Raw genomic sequence first — 20,430 nt, 5'->3', positions numbered from 1 at the left:
CTCCTAAAAGAATTGCTCTCATTGATGATGGAGAATGCAGGCGCATTGGAGGCTAGCAGCCCTGCAGTGCTGTATTTCCACATGGCCATCGGCTATTTATTTATTTTTAAATTTTGATTTATATGCCGCCCTTCTCCGGAGACTCAGGGCGGCTTACAATGCATTAAGCAATAGCCTTCATACTTTTGTATATTTATACAAAGTCATCTTATTGCCCCCATAATCTGGGTCCTCATTTCACCTACCTTAGAAAGGATGGAAGGCTGAGTCAACCTTGAGCCTTGGAGAGATTCGAACCAGCAGTAAATTGCAGGCAGCTGTTCTTAATAACAGGGTGCTTTAGACCACTGTACTACCAAGGCTCCTTAAGCAATAGCCTTCATCCTTTTGTATATTTTATACAAAGTCAGCTTATTGCCCCCACAAACTGGGTCCTCATTTCACCTACCTTAGAAAGGATGGAAGGCGGAGTCAACCTTGAGCCTTGGCGAGATTTGAACTTACAGTAATTGTAGGCAGTTGGTGCTACTTAACAGTACTTTAGTCTGCTGCGCCACCAGGGCTCTATTTACATCAATGGCTTGAAAATTAGCCTTCCCATAATTGTCTATGACAATTCGACATGGCGCAACTCGCTGTAGCCAACTCACCAGAGCCGACTCGACGCAAGACAATTCACTGTGGGGCATGAGGAATACTGATATCAAAGGAATGGTGGGATAGAATCATTAAGCCGCAGTGGCGCAGTGGTTAGAGGGCAGTCCTGCAGGCGACTTCTGCTGCCTGCAATTTGGCAGATTGAATCTCACCAGGCTCAAGGTTGACTCAGCCTTCCATCCTTCCGAGGTGGGTAAAATGAGGGCCCAGATTGTTGGGGTTTGCAAGATGCTGACTCTGTAAAGCGTTTAGAGAGGGCTGGAAAGCACTGTAAAGCGGCATATACGTCTAAGGGCTACTGCTGTTGCTATTAAAGAAAGGATTTTGAATAACGCAATTGAACTGTTAAAATTGTCCTGCGGCGAGTTGTCCTACCGAAATTTGGCTGTGGTGAGTTGTCCCACAGCAAGTTGGCCATGGCGCATTGGCCGCAGTGACTTGTCTCTGGCAAGTCGTCCCATCCCATCCCATCCCGACACGCTGGAAGGAAAACAAGACTTGGTCTTACCTTTTCAGCGGACTGTTTTCCAAGGCCACGTCCATCTTGAGGTCGTGGATCTCACACTGGAGTTCCGGAGGCCTGAATTCTAGATTGCTGGGGAGAGGAAGAGAATATCCCTGCCATTTGTTGGATGACTCCTGGTGGTGTACGATCCCGCAGTACAAAGCTGTCTCGCTGACTTCGGCCATCAGAGGCAACCTTTGACCCACGAGGACCGTCCGATCCTCCGCGCTGGCCATGGGCTGAAGTTCTAATCCATTGCTGTAGAGGGTCGGGTTGCCAGGATCGGACGACGGATCCAAAGTGTCGGATTCCTGTCCCCTGGGCTGGGGGCTGAGGGTCGGAGGCAGAGGAGATATGGGGGAACGGGGAGAATCCATAGGATTCGAATTGGCTGGCTTGCTCGGGTGTCGGGGAGGCAGGGACAGCTGCTTCTCGTACTTCCTATTACTCGCAGCTTCTAAGGAAGGTTCCACTCCGGCCAAGGCCAGCTTCTGTCCCGAAGGGTCCTGCTCCAGGCACAGGTCTTCGGTCACCGAGGGACGATGATGAAATGGCAGCAACAACCTCTTCTGAACTTTCTCCGATTTCTCCTGCCTCTCGGTAGTTTTGTGCTTAGAGGTAGGAGGGGGTAAAGTGGAAGAGGAGGAGGTTCCCCCTCCGAACCCCGGCTGTGATATCGTGGGCGGACGACTGGAGCCGACAGCACAGCGTTGCTTCAGGAGTTTGTGCCTGGGGGGAAAAAGAAGAAAAAAAGAAAGAAAATGTTTCCAGAAGTTTAATCAAAATGCAGTTAACAGTGGTAAACCATCATTAGGAGTATAGCAGTGTCAGCGTCCCAGCACTGACATATAATAAAGAGAGGAGAAGCCTGAACTTTTGCCTACTAAATCCCTTTGAAGATTCTGTCTCCTCGGAGATGGGAGAGGGGGGGAGACATTCCTGTGATCTGACGAAGAAGGAATCAGGAAAGTGACTTGGAAGATAGCCAATGAGAAGCAGAGAATTGGGGATCGGAAAGGGAGGGATTGGGGGGGCAAAGGTCAGTACTGACCGCGAAAGAGTCAGGATCAGATTGCTGTGCTCGAATAAAGAGAAAATTTCCTTAAAGATCGGCAGTTTGGAAACTCATTTATTTTGAGATGGCATCGAAACCTGACAAGCAGCTGAAGGCAACTCCTAGAGAGGCAGGAAATGCATCTCTGAATAAAGCTGCCTACACAGCAGACATAACCACTGTAACAGAAAACTTGTAAGAATTTACCAAACGGGCCTCTTAGGGCAGGGATGTCCAACCTTGGTACTTCAACTCCCAGAATTCCCCAGCTAGGAATTCTGGGAGTTGATGTCCGCAAGTCTTAAAACTGGACACTCTTGCTTTAAAGCAGTGGTTGTCAACATTGGCAAGTGATTTTTTTGATTTTTTTTTTTTTTTTTTACATATTCTCAGATCGTGGTTTCTCAACCTTTGCAATTCTAAGACATGTAGACTCTACCCCCGAAGCTGGGGAATTCTGGGAGTTGAAGTCCACAAGTCTTAAAAGGTGCCAAGGTTGGACATTCTTGTTTTAAAGCAGTGGTTTTCAATCTGGGCAAATTGAAGATTGGGTGGATTTCAACTCCCAGAATTGGGAGATGCCCCAAGATGGCTGGCTGGGGAATTCTGGGAATTCACTGTCGGCTTTCTTGGCTAAGGTGGGACTAGAACTCACCGTCTCCTGGTGATAGGCCCAAAGTCAGGCAGACAGCTTTCCTGCCTAACTAAGGTGGAGCTAGAACTCACCATCTCCTGGTTTCTAGGCCAGCACTATATCAAACTCACATACGTAACCCTATTTTCTTCTATGTGAATGGTCTTGAGATTCTCCTCCCATCTACTGACCTGGAACAAGAGCAGGGGACTCTTTGGGCTGGATCCACAAAATCCCAAGAAACACAGCTGACGGGGGCATCTTCCTCCATATTGGTAGCAGGAACGGGATTCCTTCTGGTAGGAATTAAAACAGATGTAACTATGTCAGCAGGCCAGGAAGCCTTAATTTATGAGCGCAGAAGCTCAAGAGGTAAGTGGGAATGAATGAATGAATGAATGAATGAATGAATGAATGAATGAATGAATGAATGAATGAATGACCAATGCTTCCCAGGCTAAATGAAGCTATTTTTAATCAGCTTTGAAATTTTTCTTTTCTTAAATCGGATATTATGTGAACGGAGTTGCATAATATATATTTTACATATATTTTACAAGCCGGGCTAAAAGGGAATTTTGTTTCCTGTACACTCAGTAGTACCGTTGGCACCCAGTTTATTTTTATGTGCAGCCACATCTGAGCATTTTTCGCATACCTGCGTATTATTACTAAATGAGATTTACAGTTCATACTTTCCGCTCCAATCTTCAGAGGCATCACTAGCAATGCCAACAAACATACTTCATATATATATATATATATATATATATATATATATATGTATGTATGTATGTATGTATGTATGTATGTATGTATGTATTTGTGCGCATCGGAGATATAACCAAGGCACAAATCGTCAAAGAACAGCAGAGCAAGGTTTAGCAAAATTAAAACGTATAGGTGAATGCCACAGGGAAGAATCATCTGAATAACACAGCTGGAAGGGTCCTTGGAGGTCTTCTACACATCTGAGCTGAACCAACTTGACCGGTGGGCTCTGAGAAGACGCATAATAATTGCAATTTCGTTATTCTATGTATGACTCAGAATTCCTTTTAAGGAACTCGGGATGTTGCAACTCAGATTAAAACCACAAGGACCCAAATATGTCCCTTACTCTTCTTCTCCTAAATGGGTTTGATATAGGACAGGAGTCAGCAACCTGTGGCTCTGGAGCCACATGTGGCTCTTTCAACCCTCTGCTGCAGCTCCCTATCGGTGGTCAGCTCCACAATTGATAGGACTTTCGGTTAGGACAGGTAGAGGAAAAAGGATGCCGCGCTAGGAGGAGACTCTATGGTGAGGGAAGCGGACTTCCGGTCGGCTCCAGAATTGAACGGGGGGCTTCCGGTTAGGACTTTTGTGGCTCTTTGAGTGTTTAAGGTTGCTGACCCCCTGATTTAGGAAGACAGGCAGAACCAAGGGAAGGAGTCAAGAGAGGCATCAGCCTAGAATCCTTACATTCCCACAAATGGTTTACGTTCAACCCCTCTTGAATTTCATTACCTAGTGCCAGTTAGTGTTAATTGACTAGATTGCTCTGTACAGGCATGAATAATAAATCAACTTGACTAGAACCTAATTTGAGTAGTCCGGATTCTTCACATCTGACACTTTGGTGGGGCTCACAATAAACTCATAAAGATTAGGACCAGCAGTTCTTCAACACGATTCCCCAAATTAGTCATTCAGTTTGACATTACAAAGTATTCACTCATTTACTCTCTCTCTCTCTCTCTCTCTCTCTCTCTCTCTCTCTCACACACACACACACACACACACACACACACACACACGTGTCCATAGAGAGACAGGTTATTAAAATGAGCAGTTGTAGAAGTTTGTAGCAAAAGAGTCCAGGAAAACCCAGTGTTCCTACTTGGACTGTGTCCTATTGAGGATGCATTCTTTCCAAACTCGGTGGACCATACAGTTCTGAAATTTGGGCGGGATCTTCCCCGATTTTTTGGGACTCTGCATAGTGATCATTCCATCTGGTGCGGCTGAATGATTGACGATGGTTGGAATGCCTCCACTGTCACCTGCAAGAAATAGCAGATTTTTTTATTTTATTTTATTTTTTGAGAATTTTATTCAGTTTGTTTGTTCGTTAGACTTGTTTGCCCCCAATTTTGCCTAGACGTGACTCTGGGTTGGCTCGCAAACGTTAAAAGCCAATAAAACATTGAAGCAATAAATATTCATAACAGTGGTAGTAATTTACAATGAAAAAGATGGGAGAGGAAGGGTGCAAGATGCAACAGGATTATCTGGATATAAAATACAAATTAAAATAATGATGACAGGAAATCAAAGGAGGAAGCATGAGGAAACACACAGATCCGAAGCTTGTATATATTTACTGATGAACAAGTTTGGTTTTAGACACAAACAAAATCTGGGATTTGATGCAGGCGACCCCAGCTTGTCAGAATGGAGTGTACGGATTCACATTTACTGCCGGGGTAGAGCAGCTAGACAATTCCAAAACCCTCCAGCTGTGATAATATTCAAGCCAACAATATTGTATTGATCATCTCCGATCAGGGTTACTATCCACGTTATAAATCTAATGACAGAGAAATAAATATAAATAACAGAATAACAGAATTGCTAGGGACCTTGGAGGTCTTCTAGTTCAACCTCCTGCTCAAGCTAGAGATCCTATAGCAGTGATGGCTAACCTTCTTGCCATTGCGTGCCAGGAGCGGGGTGGGGGTGGGGGGTCACGCATGTGTGCGTTCACACCCATAATTCTATGTGCCCTTCTGGTCCCACCACAAGTTGGCAAACAGGCCGTTTCTGGCCTACGGAGGGCCTCCATGGGGGTGGGGAGGATGGTTTTCGCCCTCCCCAGATTCCTTGAAAGGCTCTGGAGGCTTGGGATAGCAAAAAACGGGTCTTCCGGTCCCACTGGAAGTTGGCAAATGGGCCATTTCTGGCCTCCGGATGACTTCCGGGGTGGGAGGGGGAGGCTGTTTTCGCCCTCCCCAGACTCCTAGAAAGGCTCTGGAGACTGGGGACAGCAAAAAAAACGGGCTTTCCGGTCCCACCAGAAGTTGGCAAACAGGTCATTTCTGGCCTCCAGAGAGCCTCCATGGGGGCAGGGAAGGCTGTTTTCGCCCTCCCCAGACTCCTAGAAAGGCTCTGGAGGCTAGGGAGAGCAAAAGATGGGCCTTTCGCGCCCTCTCCTCCAGGTCCTCTGGAGGCAGGAAGCAGCTTGTTTCCCTACTTCTGGTGGGCGCAGAAGGCCCGAAAATCAGCTGGCCGGAGCTGAGCTCGCGTGCCCACCGATATGGCCATAGGTTCGCCATCACGGCCCTATAGCATTTCAGACAAATGTTTTAGAATAAGACTTAAGGAAATATATGGTATAAAATGTTTTGGGTTTATTATTTTGATATGAAATGAATGACTGTAATACTAGGAATTATGTTAAATGAGATTTTAAACTTAAGGGGTGCAATATAGAGAAGAAGGGAAAAATGGGATTAGGTTAAGATTAAAGTTAGGATGAATGGGCAATATTGATTAAAAAAAAGAGAAAAAGAGAAAAAGAGAAGAAAGAAAGAAAATAGAGAAAATAAATACTATGGCAAAAAGGGAATATATAAATTGTGTTGAAATGACTAAAAATTGTTTAAATTTGTGAACCGGCCAATACTCTGTTCAGAAAAAAATACATTGTATGTGTGTTTGCGTGTCTAAAAAAATAAAAAAAAACTTTTTTTTTAAAAAAGAAGATTTTGAAGCCATTGAGATTCTTCTTCTGCCTGGACCTCGTTTGCCTTCAATCTTTCCTTGGAGAGGATTAAGTGAAGTTTACAATACTTTATAACTTTTTTTTTTTTTAATATGATTTATATGCCGCCCTTCTCCGGAGACTCAGGGCGGCTTACAATGCGTTAAGCAATAGCCTTCATTCTTTTGTATATTTTATACAAAGTCAGCTTACTGTCCCCACAATCTGGGTCCTCATTTCACCTACCTTAGAAAGGATGGAAGGCTGAGTCAACCTTGAGCCTTGGAGAGATTCGAACCTGCAGTAATTGCAGGCAGCTGGTCTTAATAACAGGGTGCTTAGACCACTGTACTATCAAGGCTCTTTAACTTAATAAAATGTGATTAAAAAAAGAAAAAGAGAGAGACAACATTCGTTTTCTGCTTTTGTCCATCGGAGGCAGGAGAGGTGGCTTCTAGCCTGCGGCGGTTAACACCAAATTTCAGGAATTCTGGTCTTAAAGCAATTCCAACTGGAAGGAAGGGAAGCGTCAACTCAACGCAACTTAAGTCAGACAGCAGAGGGAGCCTTGTGTTCGCTTAGCGTCTTAACCGCGTGTCACAAAAAAAAAAAAAAAAACAACGCCGAGCACTTGGGCTGGAAAAGGGGGTAATTGTACAAATCCTCAACAAGGTCAAACATGTTTACAGAACTCCTTGTTCTAATGTCTGGCGTGGCCAGAAAAAAAAAAAAAAGCCTTGTGAATAAAACACTGGAAACAGCCAAAGCACAGCGATCTGGGGAGGAGAAGGGGAACGGGGGGTGGGGGGGGGGGAGACATTCACCGAGAATGGTGGATGCCTGCTACTGAGGTGACCAGAACATGCTGAGCCAGTTTTTCTGGTTATTATTTCTCGGGCTTCAAATGTTGATAATGACACCCTTTTCTTTCTTTCTTTCTTTCTTTCTTTCTTTCTTTCTTTCTTTCTTTCTTTCTTTCTTTCTTTCTTTCTTTCTTTCTTCCTTCCTTCCTTCCTTCCTTTCTTTCTTCCTTCTTTCCTTTCTCTCCCTCTCCCTCTCTCCTATTCGATCATATATATATATGTCTGTCTATGCATCTATTATCCTATTATCTTTACTTCTTTCCTTATCTCCCTCCCTCCCTCTCTATTATTTATCTGTCTGTGCATCTATTATCCTTTTTTCTTTCTTTCTTTCTTTTTCTCTCTCTCTCTCTCCCTCTCTCCTATTCTATCATCTATCTATATGTCTGTCTATGCATCTATTATCCTATTATCTTTCTTTCGTTCCTTCTCTCCCTCCCTCTCTCTCTATTCTATCATTTATCTATGTCTGTCTAGACATCTATTATTCTGTTCTTTCTTTCTTTCTTTCTTTCTCTCTCTCTCTCCCTCTCCCTCTCTCCTATTCTATCATCTATCTATATGTCTGTCTATGCATTTATTATCCTATTATCTTTCTTTCTTTCCTTCCTTCTCTCCCTCCCTCCCTCTCTATTCTATCATTTATCTATGTCTGTCTAGACATCTATTATTCTGTTCTTTCTTTCTTTCTTTCTTTCTTTCTTTCTTTCTTTCTTTCTTTTTCTCTCTCTCCCTCTCCCTCTCTCCTATTCTATCATCTATCTATATGTCTGTCTATGCATTTATTATCCTATTATCTTTCTTTCTTTCCTTCTCTCCCTCCCTCTCTCTCTATTCTATCATGTATCTATATCTGTCTATGCATCTATTATCCTTTTTTCTTTCTTTCTTTTTCTCTCTCTCTCCCTCTCTCCTATTCTATCATCTATCTATATGTCTGTCTATGCATCTATTATCCTATTATCTTTCTTTCGTTCCTTCTCTCCCTCCCTCTCTCTCTATTCTATCATTTATCTATGTCTGTCTAGACATCTATTATTCTGTTCTTTCTTTCTTTCTTTCTTTCTTTCTTTCTTTCTTTCTTTCTTTCTTTCTTTCTTTCTTTCTTTCTTTTCTTTCTCTCTCCCTCTCTCCTATTCTATCATCTACCTATATGTCTGTCTATGCATCTATTATCCTATTACCTCTTTCTTTCCTTCCTTCTCTCCCTCCCTCCCTCTCTATTCTATCATTTATCTATGTCTGTCTAGACATCTATTATTCTGTTCTTTCTTTCTTTCTTTCTTTCTTTCTTTCTTTCTTTCTTTCTTTCTTTCTTTCTTTCTTTCTCTCTCCCTCTCTCCTATTCTATCATCTATCTATATGTCTGTCTATGCATCTATTATCCTATTATCTTTCTTTCTTTCCTTCCTTCTCTCCCTCCCTCCCTCTCTATTCTATCATTTATCTATGTCTGTCTAGACATCTATTATTCTGTTTTTTCTTTCTTCTTTCTTTCTTTCTTTCTTTCTTTCTTTCTTTCTTTCTTTCTTTCTTTCTTTCTCTCTCCCTCTCTCCTATTCTATCATCTATCTATATGTCTGTCTATGCATCTATTATCCTATTATCTTTCTTTCGTTCCTTCTCTCCCTCCCTCTCTCTCTATTCTATCATATATCTATATCTGTCTATGCATCTATTATCCTATTTTCTTTCTTTCTTTCTTTCTTTCTTTCTTTCTTTCTTTCTTTCTTTCTTTCTTTCTTTCTCTCTCTCTCTCTCCCTCCCTCCCTCCCTCCCACCCTGAATTTCTCCAACAGCAGCAGGATCCGGCCACACTTCTGCCAGGATGTTGACAAGGAATGTGGACTTCACTTGCTTTCACAATGACGCAATGTTTGGCGTGGGAGGGAAATACTTCAAATTCCCGGGTGTCAATTTTGCAAATGCCTGTCTTTGCATGGTTTATTTAAAAAAAAAAAAAAAAAAAACTGGTCCCACTATAGCATTGGTTTTCTGATCTTCACAGGGGTTACAGAAGTACAGAATAACAGAAGTGGAAGGGACCTTGGAGGTCTTCTAGTCCAACTCCCTTTTCAAGGAGGAGACACTATATCATTCTGGACAAATGGCTGTTCTGTCTCACCTTGAAAACCTCCAGTGATGGAGCACCCACAACTTCTGGAGGCAAGTCGTTCCACTGATCAATTGTTCTGACGGAGAGAAAATTTATTCTCACTTCTAGGTTGGATCGCTATTTAGCAACAGCAATAGCCCTTAGACTTATATACCTCTTCACAGTGCTTTCCAGCCCTCTCTAAGCGGTTTACAGAGTCAGCCTCTTGCCCTCAACAATCTAGGTCCTCATTATACCCACCTCGGAAGGATGGAAGGCTGAGTCAACCTTGAGCCTGGTGAGAATTGAACTGCTGGCAGATGGCAGAGTTAGCCTGCAATATTGCTTTCTAACTACTGTGCACCATGGATGGATGGATGGATGGATGGATGGATGGATGGAAGGAAGGAAGGAAGGAAGGAAGGAAGGAAGGAAGGAAGGGAAAAGCAACAGCAATAGCCCTTAGACTTATATACCTCTTCACAGTGCTTTCCAGCCCTCTCTAAGCGGTTTACAGAGTCAGCCTCTTGCCCTCAACAATCTAGGTCCTCATTATACCCACCTCGGAAGGATGGAAGGCTGAGTCAACCTTGAGCCTGGTGAGAATTGAACTGCTGGCAGATGGCAGAGTTAGCCTGCAATATTGCTTTCTAACTACTGTGCACCATGGATGGATGGATGGATGGATGGATGGATGGAAGGAAGGAAGGAAGGAAGGAAGGAAGGAAGGAAGGAAGGAAGGAAGGGAAAAGCAACAGCAATAGCCCTTAGACTTATATACCTCTTCACAGTGCTTTCCAGCCCTCTCTAAGCGGTTTACAGAGTCAGCCTCTTGCCCTCAACAATCTAGGTCCTCATTATACCCACCTCGGAAGGATGGAAGGCTGAGTCAACCTTGAGCCTGGTGAGAATTGAACTGCTGGCAGATGGCAGAGTTAGCCTGCAATATTGCTTTCTAACTACTGTGCACCATGGATGGATGGATGGATGGATGGATGGATGGATGGATGGAAGGAAGGAAGGAAGGAAGGAAGGAAGGAAGGAAGGAAGGAAGGAAGGAAGGAAAGGAAAGGAAAAGCAACAGCAGTAGCACTTAGACTTATATACCGCTACACTGTGCTTTACAGCTTCTCTAAGCGGATTACAGAGTCAGCCTCTTGCCCTCAACAATCTGGGTCCTCATTATACTCACCTCGGAAGGATGGAAGGCTGAGTCAAACTTGAGCTTTTGAGAATTGAACTGCTGGCAGATGGCAGAGTTAGCCTGCAATATTGCTTTCTAACCACTGTGCACCATGGATGGATGGATGGATGGATGGATGGATGGATGGATGGATGGATGGATGGAAGGAAGGAAGGAAGGAAGGAAGGAAGGAAGGAAGGAAGGAAGGAAGGGAAAGGAAAAGCAACAGCAGTAGCACTTAGACTTATATACCGCTACACTGTGCTTTACAGCTTCTCTAAGCAGATTACAGAGTCAGCCTCTTGCCTTCAACAATCTGGGTCCTCATTTTACTGATCTTGGAAGGATGGAAGGCTGAGTCAACCTTGAGCTGGTGGGAATCAAACTGCCGAACTGCTGGCAACCAGCAGTCAGCAGAATTAGCTTGCAATACTGCATTTGAACCACTGCACCACCATGGCTTCATTAATATATTGTACTTGTACTCCTTCTATATTTAAAGTACTAAGCCTGTTTTGATCCTGTCAATTAAGATCAGCACTTCAGATATTTTATGGGTAGTCTTCAACGTACCACCACCGTTGCGACCGGAATTTCAGTTGTTGTTCTGACCTAGGCTTCCTTAGAAATTAAACAGCATAAACGTAGTCCCGGCAAACCTCTTTCATTCATACGGCTGTAAATTACTTTCATTTACAGTCCGCAAGGCTTGATAAACAGTCTTTCAGAGGAAGGTTATCAACACCCACCTATCTCACCTGGAACGCTGCCGAAGAGCTAATTTCCAGACGCAGGGCAAGGCCAAACTTGGCACAGAGTCACAAACAGAATTTTCAAATCTTGAATCGGCCAGAGGAACTAACTGTTTCCTGCAAAAACTCACGTACCGTTTGCTTCTCTTTTATGTCTTATGGGAGGGGCCAATCATCTCCAAGCCTTACTCCCAAGTCGACCCTGTTTCTTTAATTGTTCCTGACTCCTGGCAGCTCTGCGCAGGCGTACACTGGGAACAGGCCAGGGGTGGGTTCTACTTACCTTTACTACCGGTTCGCAATGGGGCCGCACGCGCGTGCTTGCTTCACTCGCGTGTAAGCGCAGAAACTTCTGCGCATGCACAGAAGCGTTTTCATGACGTCAGGGTCAGTGGGCGGAGCCTCCCGCCAGTTTTACTACCGGTTCTGCAGAACCAGTGCGAACCGGGGGCAACCCACCACTGGAACAGGCTGGAGCTGGTCTTCTGCCTCACTGATGTCAGACTCCGGAGGCAGCAAAGAACTACCAGATGGCCTTGGCTCCCTCTCTGCCTCTGACTAAGAGCCCTCGTCTGAGCCTTCCCCAGACTCCAGGACCGGCCTACGTTCCTCCTCAATCTTCTCACTGTCCAACTCTGCTGCCAGCTCTGCTGGCCCCTGGTGGGCCACAACACTCGCTATGCAATGCGGTCATGACCGGACCTGATTTTAAGACCATTTTCCAGCTTCCTCAATGGACTGTTGCTTGTCGGAAGCCAGCTGAGAAGGTTTGCAAATGGAGATCAGGAATCAGCAATGTGAGCTGGTTTCCAAGTGCTCAAATTTGAGATCCTGTGGTCAAAGAGGCAGGGCAATGATCATGACGCCCAGGTTGGATCCTAACTCATTTTTTCCAAGGCCGTCGTAACTTGCGGATGGGAGTTGTGGATGCTGTTATCAATGGAGGTTTTCAAAACTAGACTGGACAATTAATTGACTGGCTGGTATAAGGTCTCCTACCTTAAGCCGGGGGTTGGACTAGAAGACCTCCAAGGTCCCTCCCAACTCTATGATTCTATCTTCTATGTTCTAAAAACTCCACAATGGAGACTCTATCACTGTATAATTTGCCTTCCACTTTCTTCGAATTTGAAGGGCTGAAAGAAATTCATTAAAAAGCAAAACCTTTTCAAACAAAAAAAACCAACACCCATAAAACACTGGGAGCCAGCTAGGCATTCTACCAATTAAGAGGGAAAAAAATATTAGTTGCTTATTATTATTCCTGGGAAACGGTTCAACATCCACACAGAGAAAGCGTTCCTAAGGTATATTTATTCCCTCCTGTTTTTGTAGATCTGAAATGTCAGCCCAGTGACTTATTTTCCAGTTTTCTCCGTGCCTTTCTAATTTGTGCAAGTATGTTTCATGGGAGAAAAAGAAAAAAGAAAAAAAAAACCAACCGCTATAATTAATAATATGTTCACCAATTATGTCTACCTAGAGGATTAACTGATGCCAGAACTACATTATGTATCTGAATATTGGCAGGCTGAGCATTTTTTATTCCTGGTGCATAAAGAAGGAAGCAAGAAAAATCTGGTGTGATAAACCTTGAATCGAAGTAAACCCAAGAGAAGTTTCAGGAAAAGATATGGATTCGTAAAGAGGAGACCGCAATACCCGCAGCTGAATGAACGAAATAATCTCAGCCATAAATGCAAATGGTTTCAATTACACCCTTCCTGAAAGGGGGGGGAGGAGGGGAAGGGAAAACCCAAGTTTTTCGCTTACCTATGACGGTCTGTTCCGGAGAAGTGGGTGGGGTGAGCAACATTCCACAACTGCTGGTGTCTTTCAAGGTTCCAGCTCCTTGTTGTGCCACGCTGTTGTGGCTTCCTGGCGTGGAAGTGCTCTGAGACACGGGAATGTCGTTTTGAGAGATAAGAACAAAGGCAGAAGGGTATACCATTCGGACACCACCTGTTAAGGCCGAGGGGAAGGAAGGGTGGGAGTGAGACAAGAGAGTTGGGGGTGGTGGTTGTCGTTGTTGTTTTTAAGGGTTATATTTGTTATCTAGCCAACGTTGTGTGTATTTTCACATTCAAACAGCATTGCAGTTACACGTGTGTGTGTATGGTGCATCAATTAGTCGGAGGGAGGGAGGGAGGGAGGGAGGGAGGGAGGAAGGAAGGAAGGAAGGAAGGAAGGAAGGAAGGAAGGAAGGAAATGGGAGGGAGGGAGGGAGTGAGCGAGGAAGAAAATGGGAGGGAGGGAGGAAGGAAGGAAATGGGAGGGAGGGAGGGAGGGAGGGAGGAAATGGGAGGGAGGAGGAAGGAAGGAAATGGGAGGGAGGGAGGAAGGAAATGGGAGGAAGGGAGTGAGCGAGGAAGGAAGAAAATGGGAGGGAGGGAGGGAGGGAGGAGGAAGAAAGGAAGGAAATGGGAGGGAGGAGGAAGGAAGGAAAGAAATGGGAGGAAGGGAGCGAGGGAGGAAGGAAGAAAATGGGAGGGAGGGAGAGAGGGAGGAGGAGGAAGGAAGGAAATGGGAGGAAGGAAGCGAGCGAGGAAGGAAGGAAGGAAATGGGGGGAGGGAGGGAGGGAGGAAATGGGAGGAAGGGAGCGAGTGAGGGAGGGAGGAAGGAAATGGAAGGGAGGGAGGAAATGGGAGGGAGGGAGGAAATGGTAGGCAGGCAGGAAGGAAGGAAATGGGAGGGAGAGAGGAAGGGAGGAGGAAAATGGGAGGGGGGAGGGAGGGAGGGAGGGAGGGAAGGGGAAAATGGGAGTGAGGAAGGAAGGAAGGAATTGCTCTGATGCCTAAATAAAAACACAAACAAATCGTCTGAAACTATTTCTAAGTTACAAAACAAAACCCACCAAATTTCAGACAAAAGAACAGATCAAAACACGAGAAGCAGCGCCGTAAAACATGTGTTACACTTCAAGACTTGTTTTTTTTTTTTAACGTTATTGTATTTGAACTGGAACCGGATCAAACAGAAGAGACTTTTCAAGGGAAGGGGGGAAAAAGAAAAAAGAGAAAAAAGAAATACAGATTCTCTCACCAACAATGACTTCTACGGCCACGGGAAAGTCATCGTCGTATCCCAGCTCCTCTTCCTCTTTCACGCTCTCCTTCCTCTTCAGCACCATGGGATAAAAATACTGCCATTCTTCAATTAGCTTCCGGGTCGCCGGGTCGGACATCTTGTAAGCTTGGCCTGTTAAAGTACCACTTAAGCCGTACGGACTGATCAACACTGGTCGGGAAAACAAGACAACGACACAGAACGAAACAGAGTGGTTAGTGCCTAGATTAAACTGTCCGATTAACGAGTTGGAAGGGATCTTATAGGTCATCTAGTCCAACCCCACCCCACTCAAGCAGGAGACCCTACGCCAGTGGTGGCTAACCTTTTTGCCATCGCATGCCAAAAGCAGGGGGGAGTGCGGGGGGGGGCATAATTCAATGTTCCCCCCGTGCATGCACTCACAAGCCCCCCCCCCCCTCGCACCCTGTTCTGGGCCTAGCAGGCCTACCGGAAGCCTCCGGAAGGCGAAAACGGCCTTCCCCACTACCCCGGAGGCCAGAAACGGCCCGTTTCCCAACTTCCGGTGGGCCCCGGTAGGCCCGTTTTTCACACCCGTTCTTAGGGCAACCCTAAAACCGCCATCTCTCTTGGACTAGACCCCTATTTTTCCAATTGATTGGCCTTTATGTCCTGCATGTACGTTGAAGCGGGCAAACAGGAATTCGTTATTTCTGAACGCGCCTACTCATGTCTCTCTAAGCAGATCTAATTATTTAATGCAAAAGGATAAAACAGCATGATCAAACGTTATGGATTATGCTCTAAGGTAGCATCAAGGCTTTGTTTAGTTGCAAGCCAATATTGGCTAATTGTTACAGCAACCAATTAAAATGCATACCTCTTCAGGAAATACATTAATTACCAAGGGAAATGGTTTAACCTCCTCTCTTTCTCTCTTATTTCCCCCCCCCTCCTCTTCCACTTCTCTTAAAAAGGCTGCAGTCGACAAGTCTCTTTTTGCCCATATCAAATAAAAAAAAAAAAAGGCAGGGATTGTGATAAAAGGACCAAAACACTTCGGAGTCGAAGAGACTAGGCAACCTTGTGCATCTTGAGCCACAGTGGCGCAGTGGTTAGAGTGCAGTACTGCAGGCTACTTCTGCTGCCTGCCGGCCGCCTGCAATTTGACAGTTTGAATCTCACCAGGCTCAAGGTTGACTCAGCCTTCCATCCTTCTGAAGTGGTAAAATGAGGACCCAGATTGTTGGGGGGCAAGAGGCCGACTGTAAACTGCTTAGAGAGGGCTGGAATGCACTGTGAAGCGGTATATAAATCTAAGGGCTATTGCTATCTCTCTATCTCTCTATCTATCTATCTATTATCTATATCTATCTATCTATCTATCTATCTATATATATCTATCTATCTGTCTGTCTATCTATGTCTGTCAGTTTGTCTATGTCTGTCTGTCTGTCTGTCTATCCATCCATCCATCTATCCATCTCTATATTTATATCTATCTATCTATCTATCTATCTATCTATCTATCTATCTATCTATCTATCTATCTCTGTCTCTATCATCTCTCCCTCTCCCTGTCTCCATCCATCCATCCACAGCTATTGCTATCTTGGGCCATTTTGAAAATAAAATATTCTTCTATACAGGGTCGAAGTCATCCCAGGGGAAAACAGAAGGAGAGCATTTAGCGTGAATGCCAACTCCACTGGCATCCCAGCCAAAAGAAAGAAAGGAAAAAAAAACCAAATAACAAGTGTGAAGATTTAATAAAGGTTTTGTTCCGAGGTTACATCACACCGAGAAGCCCTAGGCCACCCGAAGAACACGCGGGCCTACCTTGAAAAGGCATGGGAGATGACTGGGCCATGTGTAGGTGCTCCTCGCTGATAAGGTAGATCGGTTGGTGCTGTGCGATCTCCACACTTGTGCACACGTTGCTTTCCCCGTGGAGGAAGAATGTGAAGGCGCAGGACAAATGCTCACTGCAGGAAGAGAGAGAGAGAGAGAGAGAGAAAGAAAGAAAGAAGCAATTCATTAAATCCTAAAATCAGCGCATCGGGAGTCCTCCAAATTCTATGGATCTCGCTTGAATAGAATTCACAAGACGTGTGGCTGGCGAAACAGGGTAAGCCCCTTCTCATCGAACATAGAACAATAATAATACAATTTGGGATGGACCACCCTTGGAATGGTGTGGGAGTAGGAATGGATTTCCAGAAGAAGAAAAAATTGCAGACTACAGGAACCAGGAACACGGGTGACCCTGAGGACACAGGTAAACCTCCAAGTGGCTTCAGCGACTCTCTCAAAGGATGCAAAGGACCGGCTGTCTGCAAGGAATATCAATCCTTCCATTCCCCCACCATCCACCATCAGAGCTGAAGAAGCTTCTGGGACGAGAAGCAAAACGACTTCGAAGAAAAACCAGAAAGTTTGGTTGCCTCTTGAAAAAAAAGCAGAGATAAACCTCCTCAACGACCCTCTAAAAGGATGCAAATGACCGGCTGTCTGCAAAGGAGTATAAATCCTTCCATTCCCCAACCATCCAGTCAGATCTGAAGAAGCTTCTGGGATGAGAAGTGAAACTACTTCAAAAGAAAGCAACCAGAAAATCTTGAAAAAGCACCTTCAGGACAACTGAGGACACAGATAAACCTCCAAGCGGCCTCAACGACCCTCTAAAAGGATGCAAATGACCAGCTGTCTGCAAAGGAGTATAAATCCTTCCATTCCCCAACCATCCAGTCAGAGCTGAAGAAGCTTCTTGGATGAGAAACGAAACGTCTTCAAAGGAAAAAGAACAAGAAAATCCAGTTGCCTCCTGAAAAAGCACCTCTGGGACAACTATGACCTGGATGACTGGGAATCTCGACAGACTTAAAGAATAATAGAGTTGGAAGGGACCTTGGAGATCTTCTAGTCCAACCCCCTGCTCGATCAGGAGACCTTATACCACTTCAGATACATGGTGGTCCAGTCTCTTTTTGAAAGCCTCCAGTAAGGGATTGCCCACAACTTCTGGTGGCAAGTCGTTCCACTGATTAATTGTCCTCACTGTTAAGAATTTTCTCCTTCGTTCTAGGTTGCTTCTCTCCTTGATTAGCTTCCATCCGTTGCTTCTGGTCCTGCCTTCAAGATGCTTTGGAGAATAGGTTGACAACCCCCCCCCCCTTCCTCTTTGAAGGAGCCCCTCAAATATTGGAACACTGCCTTCATGTCTCCCACAGTCCTTCTTTTCATTACATTAGCTCAATTGTGGTCGTAAGTTGAGGCTACCTGTTGTGTCTGTACATAACGTTGAACCTTCCTGCCATTTTGAGCGTGAAAATCACCCTGCGTCGGTGGTGGGTTCCTCCCGGTTCGGCCGAGCCGGTAGCGGTGACGATATGACGTCACCGAACCGGTTCTCTTTGTTCGGGAGCTGGGCCCTCCCGCCCCGCCCACGTTATTCTTACCTTTTACTTGGCCCCGCCCCAAATCTATTCGCTGCTTCCCGAGTCCCAGCTGATCGGCTAGAAGGAAAAAAACTGTTTAAACTCTTGCCACGGGGCTTCAAAGGGCCGCCCTACAGCTGATCAGCGTTAAAAGGCAGTGCGGTGGTAGACCAGTGCGCTCGAAAAACAAATGGGTAGACCGGTGCCTCGAAAAACAAATGGGTAGACCGGTGCCTCCAAAAACAAATGGGTAGACCGGAGCCTCCAAAAACAAATCGGTAGACCGGAGCCTCCAAAAACAAATGGGTAGACCGGTGCCTCCAAAAACAAATGGGTAGACCGGAGCCTCCAAAAACAAATGGGTAGACCGGAGCCTCCAAAAACAAATGGGTAGACCGGAGCCTCCAAAAACAAATCGGTAGACCGGTGCCTCCAAAAACAAATGGGTAGACCGGAGCCTCCAAAAACAAATCGGTAGACCGGAGCCTCCAAAAACAAATGGGTAGACCGGTGCCTCCAAAAAGAAATGGGTAGACCGGAGCCTCCAAAAACAAATGGGTAGACTGGGACACTCCAAAAACAAATGGGTAGACCAGGATGCTCCAAGAACAAATGGGTAGACGGTACAGCTCTGCAAGCAGTTAAAAGCCTGATAGACCAGTACCTCTGCTAAATCCTAAAGAGTTGTCACATGACCATCAAACCACACCCACAAAATAAGCCACACCCACAGAACCGGTAGTAAAAAAAAATTAGAACCCACCCCTGCCCTGCGTACATACTGGAGTTTCTCATCTGCAGGACAAGGCACCACTACAAATTGGAGATCAGAAAATATCAAATAGCTTTGGGGGGGTGGGGGTTGTTTGTTCCCGCCCCCCACCCCCCACCACAACAGAACAAATTCCATGCACAGCCTATAATGGCGGAACAGATGTGTCCCGCAATGAACTAGGCGTCGTTCACACTTAACGACCGTAAGAATAAGAAATTCCAAACGTTGATTAGAGTGACAGCTGAACGGAGTATCCTGGGGCACCCAGCTAAACAAGTGTCTGCAAATGCACAGCTTAAATGGCACATGTCCATTATGTGTTTACTGACACCATGGCAATCGGCTCCATGCGAAATGTGGACTGTAATGAAAAGCAGCTGGAGAACTTACAAAATGCAGCAAAAAAAAATTTTTTTTTTTTTTTTTCAAAAAAGGCAGATGTGCGAGAGTCGCTTGTTTATCTGCTTGGATCGACGTGAACGAGAAAGAAGGAACGTGTATGGTGGGGAAACACAGAAAGGCTCTGGATTTTTGGTGGGTTTTCCCCCCCCCCCCCAGGATCTCAAAACATGAAAGTAAAAACATGACAGAGAAGTGATTTATGGAGTCACTTTGATGGGGCAGGGGTGGGAGTTTAGCATCGAGGTTTCATAACTGGATAGGATAACATCCACAGACAATCTAAAAAAAAAAAAAATGTAGTAAGCGCACGCATGGAGAACAGAATACACAAAGCAGTAACACCCAACATTTCTGGAATTTTCGTCCTTAAAAAAAAAAGGAAGGCCCCGACTAAAAAATCTTCATTTGGAAAAAAAAAATGGCTTGCATCCCTTCCGTTCTGCATTCTTCCCATTCCGTTATGGTGTGTTTTTCCACGTTCCTTTTATTTATTTATTTATTTTTATATATATATATATATATATATATATATATATATATATATATATATATATATATATATATATATATATATATATATATACACACACACACACACACACACACACACACACACACACACACACACACAGAGTTATTATTAAATAACGGTTTTTCTGCTTAATTATATTTTAACAGCTGTCGTAAGCCACCTGGTGACTCTCTAGGTTGAAAGATAAGTTAATTATTTTAAATAGATGTATGACAGACGTCCGCTGGGAATGTTTGCCGAGTTCCAAATTGCATTCACGTACACCCAGGAAGATAATATATTTATTATGGTTGTTGGTCCCACAGCTGGCCAGATGTTTAGACCCTGGATTGGGCATTTTTTTAATCCACCTATTGAGTCCTTCCCAAGGACCAGGGATAGGCAGAGGTTGTTGTTTGATGGGGTTAAAGAAACTGTCACAGGCTATACTGCTCGTAAGGGCTATGTGCTTAGAGTTCGAGCACTATTAGAGACCCCACACACACACACACCCCGTGGTCTGTTTCTCTTGCTCCCCCCCTCTGGGAGAGGTTTCGAAGCATCTATAGCAGGACAACTAGATTCTGGAACCGCTATGTTCCTTATGCCACCCGTCTTGTAAATTCGCAGGATTCTTTTCTCTTTTTTTTTCCCGCCATGTATATGTATACATTCAAACGAGACAGTGATGTTTCTCTGGGTCATATATGTGGGTGTATGTGGGTATATGCTCCATAATGGTCATCTTTAGAGAGCTGAATGCAATGAGATTTCATTTTAATGTATGCC

At 44.7% G+C, this 20,430-nt stretch overlaps 1 protein-coding gene across 1 annotated transcript in view; it reads right to left on the bottom strand.

Annotated features, from left to right (window-relative positions):
• The window catches only part of MED13L (mediator complex subunit 13L), a 187,646-nt gene that overhangs the window by 44,880 nt on the left and 122,336 nt on the right, over window positions 1–20,430 (bottom strand). The window contains 6 exon segments of the mRNA XM_070951333.1: window positions 1,166–1,891; window positions 3,042–3,146; window positions 4,733–4,895; window positions 13,262–13,450; window positions 14,532–14,726; window positions 16,356–16,501. Coding sequence (XP_070807434.1) covers window positions 1,166–1,891; window positions 3,042–3,146; window positions 4,733–4,895; window positions 13,262–13,450; window positions 14,532–14,726; window positions 16,356–16,501 — 1,524 coding nt within the window.

This window comes from Pituophis catenifer, unplaced genomic scaffold (assembly GCF_029215685.1).
Source record: "Pituophis catenifer annectens isolate HBS135680 unplaced genomic scaffold, rPitCat1.0.hap2 SCAF_10, whole genome shotgun sequence".
Lineage (NCBI taxonomy): Eukaryota > Metazoa > Chordata > Lepidosauria > Squamata > Colubridae > Pituophis > Pituophis catenifer.
Note: the sequence above shows the minus strand (reverse complement) of the source record. Positions and strands in the feature narration are given on the sequence as shown.